The 19287-nt window shown below is 37.5% G+C and overlaps 1 protein-coding gene across 3 annotated transcripts in view; it reads right to left on the bottom strand.

The window, feature by feature from the left end:
- Positions 1-5426: 5426 nt before the first annotated feature.
- The window catches only part of CCNY (cyclin Y), a 124099-nt gene continuing 110238 nt past the window's right edge, over positions 5427-19287 (bottom strand). For all 3 annotated transcript variants that reach the window (XM_086466641.1, XM_086466642.1, XM_086466644.1), the window contains 3 exons: positions 15834-16000; positions 11090-11252; positions 5427-5543 (listed from right to left, as the gene is read on the bottom strand). In XM_086466641.1, coding sequence (XP_086322767.1) covers positions 5427-5543; positions 11090-11252; positions 15834-16000 — 447 coding nt within the window. The remainder of the gene's footprint in view (positions 5544-11089; positions 11253-15833; positions 16001-19287) is intronic.

Below are 19287 nucleotides of genomic sequence, written 5' to 3'. Positions count from 1 at the left end.
CCATCAATGTCTTTTGGTATTAACACCACAGAAGGTACAAATACATTTGCCCATCTGTATTTCCTGGTTTATTTTAGAACTTTGCACACCTAATTCTGCCGCATAACTCTTTTTTCGCACACCAATCCCCATCTTTTTGGCCTCTCCTTTTTCCACAGAAGAATGCTTAGCTTGCCTGAAATACATGAAAGAGAAGTATGTGGTCACAGGATGATTGGTATTGTTTAAATCTAAGGCAGCAAGTGTATCACAGCTGCCAGTTCCCAAGATACCGTTTCCATGGAGAATAATTTGTACTAATGTCTAATATAAAGGGGCATGAAAACCCAGGGGCAGTGAAGCAAGAAAACATACAGATGAGAGAAGAATTAGCTCTAGACTCAAGTGTGCTGCAGCATCTCTTACATGAAGGTGTCTTACTCCAAGGCCTGGTTAGTAAAGCCCGCATGTCACATGCCTAAGTCTTCATCTGCCTCTTGAGGATGTGCTTTGCCGCCAGTGAATTCAAAAGGGGCAGTAGTGCCAGTTCCAAAAATTTTCTAGCTTCAAAGTTTTACTGCATTAGTTACCATAGCATCCCAGTCTAAGTGCCAGAGATGCGAGGAAAAAAGGGTCTGAAACTGAATTATCTAAGTACACTGAGTAAGTAAATTATGTAAGTACACTGTGAAATGGTATTTCACAAATACAATTTTCGACATTTTGTTCTTATTTGCTGCTGTTAATCTGTAGAGACCATTGACATCTTCGCAAAAGGTACTGTCCAGTGCCTTGAGCGAGCTTTACAAACTCTACGGAGTTTCTGGACAACTCATACAGGAAACACAGGTTTACTGTCACCTATCACCAACCAAGAAGCATGCTTGGCCTATCATCGCCAAAGAGTATCTCCAGCTGTAACAGGTGAAAGTCTCCACCGATAATGTCGAAACACATTACATATGGTGTAAAGGGCATGAAAAAAATGACTCTTTCACAGCAAATTGCATCAGACCAACCATTCTAGAAGGAACACAAGAAATTCAATCTATTTGTACTGCTCGGTCACCTGTCTTTCTTCAATCTACCATCCTACGGCTTCTTTCTTTAATGGGAAGAGCCTGATGACCAGCCCAGGCAAAGAGGCAAACTCGAGCATGGCTTTCTTGGCTAACACATTCAGTCACTTTCAAGCTGTGGTTCTGGGATTCACCAGTCACCTTTTGTGGATTCTCGTAAGAGGACCCAGAAAAACAGGTTCACACACACCATGAAACAATCATTTTCAGCACCATAATCTATGTCTGCTATGACTAAGTTTCCTTACGATCAGCAGCTTTTCTTCTAAATCTTGTTTCCTTTTTTAAAGCATTTTTCTCCTAGCAGTGGTCACCACATATCTTCCGTCATTACCTTTAGTTTACACAACTCGAACTCTCGTCAATTCTTTGCTTTCCTCAAGACGTAGTTCCGGTGAAGAGAAAAAACCCAGAAACCGCAGACAGACACTTAACAGCACTTTGGGTGCAGACACTAACACTTCCATATACATCTAGGTCACATTCACGCAGGTATGTTTGTGTTTATATTTGAGTTGTTTTCTCAGAACCTGTTAGAGGCTAAGCGGGCACACTGCCACAGAGGCAGGCAGATGTTTTCAATGACTGTCAATTCAAGTAAAAAAAAAAATATTCTGATTACAGAAATGTGTTCAAAATGAAAGTGAGGAAAGTGCCAAAAGCTAGGTCAAGTGAATTCCTTGGGAAGACCACAGAGAAGCAGAGAGCAATATGAATCTGCAGTGGATGTGCAGCACTTGAGTTAGTAGCTTAACCACGTCATTGGAAAATGCAATGTTCGCTACCAACAAAGGACGACTGTAAATAATTTGTTGCTTCAGCTGTTAAGGCTTTGGTTTTTTTCTGGTTCTGCCCTTTCAATTCCTCTGCCCTTCCCACATAACTGCTATTTTTATATCTAGCCAACACTACCAGATGTCCTTTTGTCATCTGCCACCAATACACCATCATCCTTTCCTGATGAGGTTTTTGCTACTTCTAATCCTTAGGTTACATCTAAGGTTTCTGGCATTAGGAAAGCTAGGCAGCATAGAAAGAGGTGTTAAAAAACAAAGTCTGACCTAAGACTCCATAAGTGTAAACAGTTCTTCCATCGTGTTTTTAGTTTACATGATAAACTAAGCTAAATAAGCTAAGGGAAACTGAGCCATACATGCTGATATCTCTCGTTCTCAAAAAAGATAAAAATAAATTTAAAAACCCCCGTTATTGAAAAGGATACTGTTACCCTGCTATGGGACAGGATTTTGCATGTTTTTAGCAACAGAAAACATGTATCATTTGAAAGACTGACAGGGTTTGTGGAAGGTGGAAAATGTGATTTGACTTTTTTCTTCTTTTGCACTTCATCGCATGACTCCAGTGTTTCCAGTTTCAAAGAACAGTGTCTGTCAGAATTATATATATCACTACCAAAAATTAATTATGAACAAAAAATGAAACACTGGCACAACATGTAAAAATAATTCATTAAGACAATGATGCTTGAAGGGACAGGTTTATTACATCTCCTACACTTTTTCGTTTCTGAGCTGGTGACCGAAGCAATAATGAAAACCTTAATCCAGAAAACATTTACAGCAAATTTAGTTTCAGGTTCTGAAATGAAAAACACAATATATTTGTGCTGTTAATTAGAACACTATTTGGTTCTCCTCCCTTCTCACATCCCAGGTGATTCTCTAACCTTCCAATGGCATTTTCCAAACAGTAATGCTTAAAAAACTACACTAAACACAACATAATCCTAAATAATAATTCATTTTTAATTACATGGTATAGAATACCTTGCAAACAAAAGACACTCATGAAGATTTAATGACAAGTACTGTATTTTTTTGGCAACACTGAAACAAACCAGAAGAAAAAGCAAAGAATTATTCTATAACCATGAGGGAAAGAAACATCCATCTAAATGTAGAGGATTCATACGGCAAAACTTTAAAGAAAAAACCCACACTTACAGCAGATTTTTTTTTTTAATTCTTAGTGCAAGAAACATAACCAAGTTAATCACAGAATCAGTACTAATTAAGAATATGGAAAATTCTCCTATACAGAGGTAGAGTCCAGTGCACAAGGCTAAAACGATATTCAATAGTCTAAACAAGACCGAGCCAGGTTTTACGGAATCCACTTTTTAAAGTATCAGACTGTATGTACATACATACAATAAATAGACTATACAATCTTTAAAGTAGTTTAATAAACTTCACAAAAATTATAGTAGATGCATTGAGATCTTTACATAATCCAAAGTTCATATCTCTATCACCCAGAAATGGATAAAACCAATATTCCTGATATCAAGTTAAATGGAAAATAGTTTAGCAAAGTGTTGATAAATCAAAATATTTTACATATTTTAAAGCCTAAATTTATGCTTATAAAGGATGGATTTCAAACGCTCCAAAAATGTTCCTTTTGATACTATTTGTAAAGAGGTTTTAAATGCTGTGATTTGCATTTGTATTGTTATAAACACTTTTCTTACATTCCACGTTCAAGGGAGAAACAGACTTGGATACTCACAGTTCTGATGCATTGGCACAACAAGAAGTGATGAGAATTAGATTATTTTAAAGGCCCAAAGGACATCAGGAGAATTTATGGACAAAACCTTCATGTCTTGAACTACACAGATCACACTAGAAAGTTAACAGAAAACTGTTTGGTATTACTACTTCAATCCTCTCAGCACCTCTCCGCCGGAGGCATCCGATTAGCATTGCACTGGAAGTCAAGTGCGCATCTCTGGGCCCCTAGGTTTGCTACAAGCCCATAGGGCTTAATAAAACAAATACGGAATCTTTATGGTCTACCACAGTAGTGCATAATCAGGGACGTCTGTTGCCATTCACTTCCGTGATAGTCGCAAAGAAAGGATTTCAGGGAACTGAGAGTTTTCAGCTATCTCTTTCTAAACTGTGCAAAAAAAAAAAGCCAAAAAAAAAAAGCCAAAAAAAAAAGCAAAAAAAAAAAGGGGGGTGGGGGGAATCACCCTGGGGCATTATAAAGCAAATGTGCTTATACTGACAAGTTATTTTCTATACAAGGTTCTTACAAATTCCAAGGGGGCAACAGCCACAGTAAGAGGGAACTAGTAACAACAGAAGAGCTTAATAATCAGAGTTGAAAATTACGTTCACAGTTCGGTTACTTTTAACTTCTATAAGCACCTACGCTGAAAACCACAAGGGTTTATATTTTAGCTTCAAAATCCAATCTACTTGTGACAAATACCTTGTTAAGATTTCCATTCTGCTCTTCTACAGGCCTTCTCACTGGAATAAATTTTTTTATTATTTTTTATTTTATACAAAGAGACTCACTTTGATTTAAAGTAAACATATAAAAATTGAGAATATTGCTTGCAACAATGGACCTGGAGGTGAAGGAATGAACTAGTCAGGCCATTAAAAAAAAAAAAAAAAAAAGAAGAATCTGCTAAACTTCTAATGCTATGAAAATCTGATTTGGCCCAAGTCTTATCATCATCATCTGAATACTTTAGTAACTGTATCTTTATATTAAGGAAAAATAAGTGATTCCAAGAACTCAGGAAGGCACACGCACCCAAGTATACTATAAATAAAACACATCATGAAATTATGAAGATCTTCTGATCCCTGTACACGCTTTTGGTTCAGCACTATGTCAAGTTCTCTCTTTTGAAATACAATAAAAGGCATACAAGAAATAACATATGCATAATAATTATGAAGAATAATGCTAATAAGACAGCTTACAGAGAAAAGTGCAGTGAAAAAACCCAACGCTATTTATTCAGGGGCTTGTGCTACTGTAAATACAGACTTCACGTTTGCTGCTGTGCAAGGGGAAGAATTTATTCTGGGAAGCAGCAACAAGGAACGCAAAAAACCCAACAAAAAATAAAAAAAGATATTAAGAGAAACCTTTAAGATGGAACTCTCCCAACTTCATTCCTCTAGTGCAGTCATCTGACCACATGGTTTATTTTCATGCTGCCATTTCTCCTCATGAGTACAGCATATCAGAAAATGGCACAGTTCTTAAATATTTTTCTGCCTCTACTTCATTTTTTTGTTTCTTCTTCGAAGCATCTGATTTGCTGTTTCCTCATAAAAAGGGTAAAGCTGTTAGTGAAAGTGAGGAAAAAAAAACGTTGCCCATCTTCTCTCCCAAACACCTATTTCTCCATTTCTCCTTCCACTACATATTTTACTCGTGTGCTACACAATGGGGAGGCACTGTAAAGGCAGCTTGACAGATTTAAAAATAAAAAAATCAAAAGTCTTTTTTCTTTATCCCCCCACCCCCAGCCCACCCCAAAAAAAAATGGATGGATGAAACAGTACGTCCATAGGAATATTCCAGTCTCCTCTGTTAGGAGATAATAGCAGGGGACCATCTAACCACAGTCAGATTGTCAGCACTGACTGACCGTTTCTTTGCAGCTTTCCTGAAGTCCTTATATTTATCTTCACACAAGCGGGAAATGGCCTGTAAGACAAAAGAATGAAAAAACCTCAACTGCATTGACCAAAGCTGTACAGGTAAAATAAAACTAAATGCAGATTTCTACATGGAGGTAGAATTACAAAGAGTCACTTCATCAAGCAAAACGCTTGAAGAGCTTCTCCCCAGATCCTCTTTTCTCATTTCATTCATCTTAAAAGAAACACACTGCCATTGCACTGCCCACCACAGCTGCTTTTGAAGATCTCTCTCAGCATATTCCAAGCCTTTTCTTCACGGGTTAACCATTACAAATCTCATCGTCGTAGCTGACAATGCTTACCCACTGCTATATGGTAACTCATATATAGCACTTCATTGGTGAAAAATTATGGAAACTTAAAACAATTATAGAAATTGTAAGCATATTTGGAGAATTTATAAAAAGGATGGCTCTTGACATTTTATTTCCTGAAAAGTCTGGTAGTAACTGCATTTTTCTCCACCTATAAATGGTCTGGCAGAATACTTGCCCTGCTTTGCTTACAGAGCTGACGTTTACTTGCCTTTCGGAAGGAAACAGTGATTTCTATGCGATCAGGCTCTCTTATATGGTGCCAGTGGGAAACGTAACTCATATTCAGAATAAATTAATTTGCATTAAAGATACATTAAAATATTAAAAACCTTTTAAAGAGAGCAGCAAACATTATTCAAATGTCGACTCCTATTATACTACAGTGGAGTTAACGTTTTATGTTTCTTCTACTGTTTTTAGCCAAGTTTAAAACAAATATTTATTATAGACCTCATATGCACAAATATACTGTGCCCTAAAATAGCCTCTCCATTGGAGTTCATACAGTTGGGACAGGCTATGGTTCGCATCAGTAGGAATGTTAACTCCGGTGATCAAACACACAGAACTGTAGAGAAAGCTCACTGCAAGGAGTACTCAAGGTCAAATTAAAAAATAAGATGAACTAAACCAGTATTTTTATTTACTCTAGGAATGCTTTTAAGTGGTGTCTTAAGATAGGATGTTTAATAAAAAGTACTGTACAAACAAAACCAGTACAAGTGTTCGATCACAAAACAAGGCAATACAAATAAAGAGCCTGACTCCACTGATCTTAATTTTTTTTCTTGATCTTTACTTCTGTAGCACAGCAACTTGTATCAGTGAAGAGCCCTTTAACTTTAATAGTCCTGCAAAGACTACAGGCAGGTATGCCAGAAGGACGCAACGCATACATCTGACAGCAAGCTCACCTAATGCTTTGGTCAAGCCAGCCACAAAACATAGTTTAATTAAAACAAACCCAGGACAACACAAAACCTACCAACAACAACAAGAAACCAACTGCTACTTTTTAGTTGGAAACTGAATTTCCTTCTGTTAAGACCATTCTGGAACACAGTATTCTTTCTTGGTGCACATGAAGAGAACAACAAAATAAAATAACGCAAATATTCCTGTTGCTTTGTAGACCATAACTTAACTCACTTAAAACTTAAAAATAACATTTTATTTAATTTAACCAGGAACTCAATGGACTATGAAAGTTTATGCAATTCAATCAGATTTAAAATCCAATAGATGGAAGGCATTTAATCATTAAATAGTGTGCCAAGGCATGGCTTGGAAAATAGCCATACTGAGGTGGAGCTCAGCTTCTTCCAGCTGCCAGATCAGGCTATTACCTTAGGCATCAAACACCCAGAGAAGGTAATCACTTCAAAATTGCCTGTTGCACAGGAAAATTTCTGTTCTGGCACTTGGTTAGGCAAAATGAAATCTTGCTTGGAAGTGGCACTTAATATTCGGCATCTCTAGTCTCTGGTGATCAATCACATGGGTAAGAAACACACTGTCTGCTGTTGAAAGCAATCCTGTATCTAAAAATGCCTCTTTGTTTGCAAATAATTTACCAAATTGGCATTTGGAGCCTATTTGGCAAGTTTGTCAACTTTAGCATAACATATGGGGGAACAAGACAGAATCAGAAAATTGTAAATATTTACTGTTGTCCTTCAGTTAAAATAAATCTAAATAGCTTATAAACACCTTTATGTCATCTGGTATTTCTGTTGTTTTTATTGCTAGAAAAAGAAAACAAGTTTTTGACTGTTGCAAAGGACCATTTCTCATATGAAATCAGAGCAGCAATGCTAATTCAAGCATGTGAAATTTTGTTGGACTTGACTGTAATATCTGTAATCGGCTAGAAAAATGCATAATTTACATTCTTCCATTTTATATATATATATATACACATATATATACACACACACACACACACACATACAGAACTAGGAGTCAGTTCCTCTGCTGAGTTGTATGACTCTAGACAAGACCTTGTCACTGGTGAAGGGGGGGGATGTAAGGAGAAAGGAGTGGGGAGAAAGGCAGTAGCAGTAGTAATATAAATTTGGGCTGCATGTACATGTTTGTGCAGGGCAGGAAAGCACCAGGGCTGGCTACGGCTTCACTGCTGGGGATGAACAAAGGCAGACAACTGCGAGTGCTGCAACACCCCCAGCAAATAGACAAACCAGAGAGAACTTAGCAGGGACAAACAACACTTAAGTCTGGAAGGGTTCTATATAAGGAAAACATGAAAAAAAAAATGAGAGTGCACTAACAAACGCTCTTATACAATCTAGCCTTGAAACAAACACAGTGCTAAGCTCACAAGCAGAAATAGGGTAGGCACATTTTGTGGACTTACCCCAAAGAGCAGAATCTGACTGATATTTAGGCCAGTACACAGGAGAATAACCAGGTGCAAGAATAGGAAATTACAAAATAGTGGATTAAGGCTGGATATCCAACAACCTTCTTGGCAGAAAAATCTCCCATATTAGAAAACAGTTCTCAGGAGAAGCAAAGGAAGCCTTGACACTTGACATAATTAAAAGGAAGGAGAAAACATACTACAACACATGTTGGTTGGAACAAACAGCATCGGCAGGTGGACAGACTGGATGATCTAATGAAAGGTTATTCGCCATTTTTAACTTCCATGATTCCATATAATTGGGGAAAAAACAAAAGGAGGGGTCATGAAAATGGTTTCTGGCTACTAGGTGGACTGGTATAACAAATTCAGAACACTTCCAGGCCACAGGCTGATGGAAAGTAAGTAAAAGTTACTTTACTTTAGTAATTTAAGACAAAGCTGCTTCTTAAGTGTCAATTGCAGGAACATTAAATAAGGAAAAAGCATCCACTGCAGCTGCTCCAGAAAACACTGTCATTTTGTCATTTTTAACAACTACTATAACCTCTTATAACACCTCTAAGCTGACGGATCTTGTCCAGCATTTCCATTTGATGAGGAACAGTATTTACTAGCCTTGTCCTTGGTCTTCTTGGGGTTTTTTTTCATCATCACAGGTATCTCAACCTCATGATACCTGCAGAAATAGCAATGCAGATTCTGCCATGCCAGATCTAATACTCCTGCTTTAGATACAAAAAATAGCTTGAAAATACAGAAGTAGCAAAAACGTGTTATAATAGAACCATTTCTCTATGCAAGACCTTTTGTGATCTCAAATGTCAGTAAGTTGGTCGTTTTAAATCTTAGGACTGAGCAAGGCCCTTCCAGTTTACCAGACAAGGCAAATCATTCCACTGCACACATGCATTCCCTATGAGTCTGCTGTCTTTCATCTCAGACTGTAGCTCTTCTCTCAGTATTAAAAATATCACAGCCTGTGTGGTACTACATCTACTCCACTTGACAATCCAGGCAACAGTTTTAAAAACAGAGAACTCTGGGCTGAACAGCACATCAGAGACCTAGGAAAGTGCTGTAAATGCATTTTGACAACCCTTGGCAAGCTAAATGCTTAACTGTGCTCAAGAAACTAGGCTATAAATTATGCTGTCAACTAGTTCCAAGGGCACACTAATGATAACCAAGTATTGTCAGGGAACAAGGCAGTTCCCATCATGTTCCCTTCCTTCTGGCTACAGAATAGAGGCAAGTGGCTGGTAGACCAAGTTGGTTTCACAGCAGATCCTCTACCCTGAAGACTGCATCTTTGGCTAGCAGGGGTTACATTACAGCCAACTTCTGCCAGCATCCCCAAGCATCCCCAACACGTGAACGTTTTTAATTATATGGATTTATTGAAAAAAATATTCACAGAGTCACAGAATGTTAGGGGTTGGAAGGGACCTTGAAAGATTATTTCTTTTTAAATACGCCTTCCCTTTAGCTAGCACAGAAGAACTAACATTCTCTGGGTATTTACAGTCATTTCCTATTTTCTTTTCTTCTAAGGTTTTAGGAGCTATCATTGTTACCTTCATTTGTAACCCTCTGTTACACATTGTGTGTGATATAGACTGACAGTGTTGGGAAACACTGTGTACTAAATTATCTTCAAAAAGTAATCCACTCAATTTCAATATATGTAATGGCACTTACTATCAACATAAGATTGCAATCCCAATTAATTTTAATTTTTTTAAAATTCTCTTCAATACAAACAAAATCTGATGCAAATTTACATCACACTCCACACACAGAATGAAGTTACATTCTTATTGCAGCTATCTGTGAAATTTAGAAAGAATGAGAAATACAACTTTAGCGAAATCCGCTTTGATTCTTTCTCTACCACTTTGTTCCAATTACAGTCACAAACAAGTCAATTAACCCTCCCACACACCATTTCCCCCCACAAAAACGTGTATAGTACTGCCTGCCTGTTTTACAGAAGCACTAGGAGTTTCAGAACATGTACAGCTCACTCTAACCCACAGGCAAGCAACCTCCAGTGCAAAGCTCTTATATAACTTAAAGATGTGTGATGTTAAAAGCAGCCAGCATCTAATGACAGATTTCAAAATTAGTAACAAAATGTATATACACTCATGCCCTTATTTGAAAAACCTCATATCAGAAAGCTCAAGAACAACAGATTCCAGTCTTGCAAAGTGCCCACAATTGTCTGACGATTTTAAATTCTTCTTGTGTCTGCAGGAATTCATAGTGCCCTGCATTTCACAGGTCCAGATCATATGACAGAGTGATTTGTGCACACGGTATATTCAGGTCTCATAAGCGTTCATGATTTATTCACTAAAGATGTGTGCTCGCTTCTGTTTTCCCATTACTGAGAAAAACACCATGGGAGATAACACACTTGGATCCATTTGAAGTGGAGCAGTAGCAGACAACAAGCACATGGAATAGTTATTTTCAGCAACACTTGTTAATATTTTGTCCTTTAAGTTGAATAATCAGTTTTAAGAAACCAAACGAACACAAAAACCAGACTGTGAACAGAATCATTGTAAAACTTGTGGGTAGTTTCACAAGGCCAATTCAGACAACTGGAACTGAAAAAGAAATGGAAAGCAAGACAAGGTGTGAAGCAAATTGGGCCAAATAGCTGTCCCCACATCCATGAATACCCAAAGCACAAACAAAACAGTTATGAACACCAGGGCACATGATATTCTAATATCTCACAGGAACATTTTGGAAGAGATGGGACAAAGGGAGAAACAATGCAAAAATTCCAAATCCTCCTACATATTCAACTCTAAGCAATCTAAAAAAAAGTCTTACCTCAAGTTTATATGCCCTGTCCCTGCTGAGGGGCTCCAAAGGAAAACTCAGGTTATTCGCTTCTGCCAGGGAACGCAAATCAAAATAATACTTGGCATAAACACTGGAGGGAACATTAATATTGAACTGCAACAGCTCAAGAAACTGGCGTTCCAGCTCATTCCTGCAGAAGGAAGATAAAAGTGAAAACATTTTTCAGGTTGTGCATTCTGAATGTAATTTACTTTAAATTGCAAATGGTATAAACTAAGTTCTGTTTCTTATTCTTGCCAGACGCAATTATCCTAACCTAAGGTTTGACCTAATCTACCCAGTTCTATTGGCATATATACGCCAATGAGGACTATGAAAGATACCGCACCTTGCAGCTGCTACTGCGATGCAAATCAAATCCAGAAACAACCTTTTGCTAGTGGAAGGGCACCTCTATCAGCTTAGCTAACACAATCTGGGAAAGAAAAGCTGGCAGGCAAAAAAAAATTTCTTGTAGTTTCTGCCATACCACCACTAGGTGGATCTGCACACACAGCTATGCAAACACAAAACACAGACATGCCCTAAATTTGTCAGACATCTCTCATAAATGCTGCAAATTACCCTAACCTCTAAATTACTGAAGAACTTATTTACTCTCTTCAGCCTTTCATAATCAATCATTTAGAACTAGTCATGGGAAACCTGAATTTTTCAGCATACTGTCTTATCTTTATGAACAGAATGAAGCAATTTTTCCCTAGGACATGCAACCAAAATTCACAGCGGTGATGATTTGTTTTTCAGTACCTCAAAGAAACATGTTTGTCAAAACACCTGATAGGAACAGAGGTCCTATTTGAGCTCCCACCCCGTGAAATCTTTGGTATAGCAATACATTATTACCTAACACCAGTACCTTAAAAAGTATGATGTTAAGAAATAAGCAAAACAACAAAATTAAGGACTGGAAATTTTCATAAACTGCATGGTAACTAGACAACCTACATAATACTTATGCAGGGACATATGATACATTCAAAGCAATGATTTCAAGATATAAGAAATAAAAAAAATAAATGGGTGGTAAAAGCTGTACATGTTTGCTGAAGAGTATAGGGACTGCACAGCTGTGTTACCAGCAGGTAATGACTAAGACACTGCATTTAAATTACACTTTGACTACAGTGTAGCTGTGCAAGGAATGTGCAGGCAGTTGGCAAGAGAAGAGGAAGGATCTGAGAATAAAAAGTACTGATACAGTAGTTTTTCAACACTGAATTATTTTTCTTCTTCTCACTCTTTACTCTTACATCACTTACATCATAATCATTGTCCCTCCTTACCTTCACTCTCTCTCCGCCAAATATAATATAATGATAAATATTAATTAACATTAAAATACTATCTAAAAGCTGGATATGGACTCTTTGGCATGAATTCACACTGCTGAAGATTCTAGCTTTTAAAAATCAAAATGAAAAAAAATTACATTTTAAGATATCTATCAATGACTACAGAAGATTATCTTTAAGGGACCTTTTATACTGGTAAGATTTTACTTTCTGCAAGCTAAGCCTAAAGGTCTCTGTTAATGGATAATATAAAGCCTATTTTAAAGGAGAAAGACATTGGCTGTACCTCCTTTGAAGAGCATCCCCAGATCTTTAATAACAATACATAGCCTCAGATTCTTACTATCCTCTAGCTTCCAGATTTGACGGTTAGATCAGCAGACTAACTACAGCTAAGAAAGAACAAAAGAATGCAGGTATTTAACTAACACCATACCTTTCTTCCCTATACATCTACATTAGACTGCTTCAGCATATGCTTTCCTGTGGCCACTCCTCAAATTCACACAGAAATTCAAGGTAATGCTACATACATGACTACAAACACATACTGCACTTCAGTCCTCCCAAGTCCTCTGTCAGCTTTTAGGCACAGCTCAATGTACTGCTGGTGACTTACAAAACACTGAAAGGTCTGCATGGCGTTTTGCAAGATATGCACTCATGCTGAATGATTCACCGCAGCTGAAGATTTTGAACTAGAGTTTTACTGCCTTATTAATATAAACAATGAAAGCCCCTGTCTTGCACAGAGCTAGACACTTCAAAATCATAATACTGTATTGTCCCAACTACCTGAAAAATAAGAAAGAAAAAAAATCCACCACACTAGGGACAGGAGGAAAAAAAACTAAATTGGAAAAACTGGCAGCAGGAATATAAACATCAGGTCAAAAAGCACCAAAATCTTTGCTGGAGGATTCACAAGGAGCCCCAAAGACAAAGCCCATGAGCCAGGACACCAAGTACCATATAGAGCACAGGCTGCCCAAAGGCTCCTGGCTTTATTGTTTGTAAGAACCCCAAGACCTTCAAGAAAAGGTGAAGCAGCTAAAAACTTTGAGGACAAGGACTCATCACAGTTTAGCTTAGGGAATGTGCAGTGCAGTAAGAGGGCTCATGTTAGCACCAGAGCACAGGTCTGCACGTGAGTAATGGTATTATAGCTCAAGTGCAACTTCTAACAGTAGCACCATCACATGTGTTTGTCAAAAACAATAACCTCTTTTTTTGTTTCCTTTCACACCATCACAGTACGCCTCATCACCTACCTTCAAAAAAAGCCCTGAGAATCAGCGATTTCAAAACTCATATTTATAACCATTCCTGATTAATACTGTCATACGGCACAGTCAAACCTGTCAGTCTGCTTCAAGCTGTTCAGCCCTCTACTTCAGTTCGTTGTGTCCTAGCTTCAGGACTTTAAACTTTAAAAGCTCCCAGATTTGCCTTGGAGGAGGAGTGAATGGAGGAAGGCCCTTACTGCCACCAAATACCCAAAAGCATGAGAAAAAGATCAAGGGAAAAGTAGCTTAGCAAAATCATTCAGGAAACACTCAAAACAGTCAAGGAAGCATTACCGAAATGTTCTGCATGGAGTAATACTGCACACAGAAATGTGAAGGGCCTAATTTTAGCTTCTTGTCCCCCTTAATCCCTTTCATTTTGGAAATCTCACTCTGTCTGGGTTATGTTAGAAAGAAGTTATCATCAACCATCCTTAAAGTAGCTACATATTTTAAAACAGATACTGAAATGGCATTGTATGGTATTTCCCTCCTCTATTTTGAAAACAAGAGTTTTTCCCAAAATGAATGAAAGCACAGCATACCACAGCAATGCAAGCTTTGTATTTTTCACTTTGATTCGGGGGGGAAAAACCCATCCCATTACAAATTTCTTGTTAATTCAAGATTTAGAGATAACTTTTCTAATACTCGAGCAATGACAGCTACTCACAATTTATAAGTCTTATCTAGCAGTCTATGAGCATGCTTAATTTAAAGCAATCACCTGACTTCTAACATTCAATCTTTCCCTTCCAGATCATTTTAGACCAGCTATAAATCTGGCAAACAGCAAACTATTAAAAAGCTAAATTAGGGCTGCTTTAGCAACAAAGCTTGGCCTTTCATTGCTTTGAGACTGCAAACTGAGATTCAAAAAACCTTCTGTCTATATAAACATTTCTTCTCATCTACTTCCCTCTTCCCAGAGTGCTTATCCACAACAAACTCTTCAGAGATCTGAAGAGGTCCTGACTTGAGTTAAAGCAGAGAGAAGTCTATACAATTCTCATTACAGATACTGAGCTCTGCTTAAAACAGGCCTGAAACACACATACTGTACTAAACCACCTTTTAAATAACTTTATTATTACTAGTTCTTATTAAAAAAGGGGTGCACTGGTAGACTGGAAAGGTCACTCTCCGAATGCACGAGCTGCCGTAGCCTGTCGAGGCATCTGGCCCCCATGGCGCCATCCCAGCGCCAATTCCAGCTGCAGCCCTTCCAGTACCGCTCTTGCACGCATGCCAGCTCAGGTCAGGGCACCTCAGAAAATGTGTGTGGGGTATGTGACTCAGTCCTGGACGTACAGAAGAAACAAACCCCAGGCACTTCAGCCAATATACGTAACACCTGCTAACCAACCAACCAAAAGCAGCACTAGACTATTTAGTGAAATGAGCATTCATTTTAGTACTTGTAAACATTAAGATCTTAATTGAGTATATTTTTGTTACGGATCTTTTGATTACTGTTGGAGTATACTCTCAATATGACTCGGGAGTATCCAGCCAGATATCCCAACTCTGTGCGGTTACAATACGCGCTTCTTAAGAACATCATCAGAGAAAAAAAAAAAAAAAAAACAACATAAAAATGGAAATTCTTTGCAAGTTAATATACTAGATTTTTAACATCTTGGAAACAAACTTGACAGGATACAGGGGCAAAACCCCCCTAAAATGTCAAAAGCACTAATTTTGAGTAATGGCAATAAGTGGGTGATCATCTAAGGGTCATTAGGATCACAACAATTTTTTTCCTGCCTTACATGTTGGTCTACTATCTGTATGGAGAACTAGCACAACAGTAAACGTTGCTGAAGTGAACACATGCAAGCTCATTGGATGTAGGGGTTTTTGTCAAGTCATACACTGAAATATCTTGCAGGTCTGTTTCCATCACTATGGAACCATCCAGTGGTAAAACACACTTCAACCAGAAACCAAAAATAATTCATGTCTTATGTAAGCAACTGTCAAGCAAACCTCATGCCATCTATCAGTATCCACCATGTTTGCATACAACACTGATATACAAACTTTATATAATTTATGAGAGAACTTCCCATCCCCCTCATACACACAGATCTTGGCATGCACTGACAAAGATAAACATACTGCACTCACATGTCTTCGACTGTGATATCTTTCAGGATCTGGCAGTAATCCACGTTCCACACTGCCTGGTCGTCCCAAACTTTGGATGCCAGTAGAATTGCACCCAGTACAATTCGCTTCCAGTTTGCTGGACAAATATCTATCTCTGCATAAGTTAAAAGTCTTTCAAGATATACCTGTGGAAACACATTAAAATCAAGACTTAACCAATTTTGCTATTAAGTAGAAATTAAAAAGAAAACTATTCTCATAAACACATTCCAGAAATTTTAGAACAGTGCTCTCAAGAAGATTCTTTTATAAAAGCTGTAGGTTTAATACATACATTTGCACCAAGCTCAAGACTGGATGTGATAAATTCGTATTTTAGTTAGCGTTTGCCTTCTGATCATATTACCAGAAACAAAACTGTTATTTTTTTATCTGTAACTGTTGGTAATATAGTCACATGTTGGAATGAATTCAAATGATGGCTTAAATAAATTATTAAAATAACAATGTAAATAAGTAAAATGCTAATTACTAATGAAGGCGGCAAGGGTATGCTACCAATAATAGCTACTAGCTATCATACAAACAACTATAGTTGTAATTTATGGGCAATCAGTTATCAGATATGGCATCATGTCATGCTGGGCCCCTCTGGCAAGCCTGTGTGAATATGTTCTACAGGCACCTATAGGATGGATGCAGGAACAGTTACAGAAACAGCAAGCTGAAGAGAGAGGAAAAGTGTGTGCTAAGAAGGTAATTCCTAACAGTTTCCTCTGGACCAACAAGCCCTGGAGACGAATAGCAGTAATCCTGTTGGACCTACAAGAACTGACAAACTCAGGACACCAGAATCTGGCCCAGTCTGCCCAAAGCCACCAACACAGGCTAGCATCAACCAGAGCTCGAACAAGCCAGACCTCATCCAAGAGGGTGGTGGGTACTATTTACAAAGACTATGGGGATTATATACGCACATCTGATGAAACAAGGGACCCTGGAGGGACTCTCAGCACCTACCAAAAAGCTGCTGGGGGTGGGGGGTGCAGTATGACCCTCTGTTTCCAAACACAGAGCTAGCCTCCCCTGCTGATGCTCCAGTCAGTGAACCATGGGTAAATCCATGAGGGATCCACGGGAGCAAATAAGTCAACACGCTGTATGAATAATTACCTGCTATCAATAACAGCAGCTCAATTACGTTAATAATAACAGTTTGATAAAGAAAAAGTGTTACAAGAAATACTGGTTGTGGGTGATCTGTGTTGCCCCTACTCTATCCCCTGTTAGGGCCAGGGAAATTACAACAATTACAAATATTTACATGTGAGGTGAACAAAACTGAATACTCCTGCAATCCACAACATTTAAACAGTTTATGTACTAGCTGAGAAGACACATAATAAACCTCCTGCAGTTCGACTAAGTTAATGTCTATTAGCACCTAATCAAATAATACCCAAAGAGTAGCTAACATAGCCAAAATCCAGTGTAGGATACATGCTGGTAAGGATTTGAGGGGAAAGGGAAAGGGGGAGACGTAGGGGGAAAACTATAAAACCCAGAACAGCTCACTTGTGATTTTCTACAAGGATGCACACTCATACAAGCACCCAGAGGACTTTCAGCAGTTTGTGCTTCTGCAAAGGTCTATCATTAATAGAAAATATTACATACTTAAAACAGTAGTAATTCATATTTCCAATACTTTGAAGCTTGTGTATTTTTATGAGTCATCAATAACATCAAGGCTGATTATATCCCTCATATAGTTTTGTTCATTAATTTTCACAATTATGATATATACAAGTGGTTAGAGCTTGGCAAGAAGAGCACTGAAAACAGTAGACAGCTGCGGTATAATTCAAGGTTTTACAGAAAAAAATATATTTTATGAAAAGAATAGTAAATATTTGAATACATATACAGATATTCAGCCCACAAAATGAACTCAACACACTGTAGTATAAACGGCATACTGAGCAAGAAAATTGTGGGAAATATACAAAACACCACATAAAAAAATATAAAAGGGGCCACCACAAAGTATAAGTCCTTTGCTTCCTACTTTTACTGAAGGAAAATAAAACTTGAATTACAGTGTCTGTAATGGTCACTAATACAGTCACATTACAATGAATTAATGTGTAAGAAGTATAAAATTTTCTCTCCTCAGCAGACCACCTCTCCCAACCAATAGATTTCTCAGTCCACTGTGAGGTTGTTTCAAACAGGTTTCACTGCACAATTCCAGCAATGACTCAAGTACAATCAGATGCAGTCATTTATTAAGTTGGTAAATTCTGCTCTGATTCAGAAACAGAATTTTTTACTGCCTGCACTATTACCAAAGAAGTGAACTCGTTTTGTAGTTTTGTTTCTCACCCATGGAACCACTTGCTGTGCGCGAAGGAGCAGAACTTGAAACTGGAAATGCTTCAACATGACAAACAAGACACATTTACTACAATCAACAATTAGTCCTGCTATGCTACTCCATAATAACAGAGCTTTGCGTTTGCTGAAGAATAGCCTATTCTTTGTACCTTGTAATAGATCTTATAACACCCTCTTCACCGCACTGTGATGAAAAAGCAATTAGGTAGTTATTTAGGTTGCTAATATTCTTACAAGAGTCTGCATTGTCTGACAGAAACTAGCAGGAGATTGTATGAGATATTCTGATGAAAGTACAATATACCTGCAAAATATTATACCCACCTGAAAGGCTGCATATTTTATAAAAACAGAACTCTGCTTAGGATTCTGAATGACCAGCATTTTGTTCTAAATTTTAAATACCTATAAATACTCTTCCACAGACGCTGAAGGAAATTACTTCTGCTCTAACAGAAGAAATACTGCTAAGAAAACTGAAAACATTCCTTTAATATATATGTATGATTTAAAATAACGTTGAAGTTTTTTACTTTGCAATTTAAAATATTTTTTAAGAGGGATTATGACTGACTTATAGATAATTACTAAAACCCACAAAATATTTAGAAAATATTTATCCCGAGTTTTGTGGATATCTGTACTTTCAAATAAATACTGGACTAACTTTAAACATTCTGTGATTCTGTGTAAACAAGTAACAACTAACTTATAAAAGCAGTGTACATGCAAAATGGTAGATGCATAGAAATCTTACTTGGAAAATCATCGTCTCATTGATACTACCAAGTCAAAATAGTTTCAATGAATTTTTGAAACTACAGAATATTCAAAAAGTTTGAATAGTCACAGTATGTTGAATATTATAGACTAGTCAAATAAAAAAAAAAAAAAGTCTTAGTAAAAGACCTTTGGCTTTCTGACTCCAAGTCTGTTTTTCTTGTGTTAATGAGGAATTAGCCTTGATCTTGGTTTAGATGCTTTGTGGAATTCAATCTACGTCAGGCATAAAAAGACAGGCATAATAAACATTCAAAAATCTCCATTAAGAAAAAGTTATACTCCGCTATAAAAT

This window comes from Leptosomus discolor, chromosome 6 (assembly GCF_034619465.1).
Source record: "Leptosomus discolor isolate bLepDis1 chromosome 6, bLepDis1.hap2, whole genome shotgun sequence".
Taxonomy (NCBI): Eukaryota; Metazoa; Chordata; class Aves; order Leptosomiformes; family Leptosomidae; genus Leptosomus; species Leptosomus discolor.
Note: the sequence above shows the minus strand (reverse complement) of the source record. Positions and strands in the feature narration are given on the sequence as shown.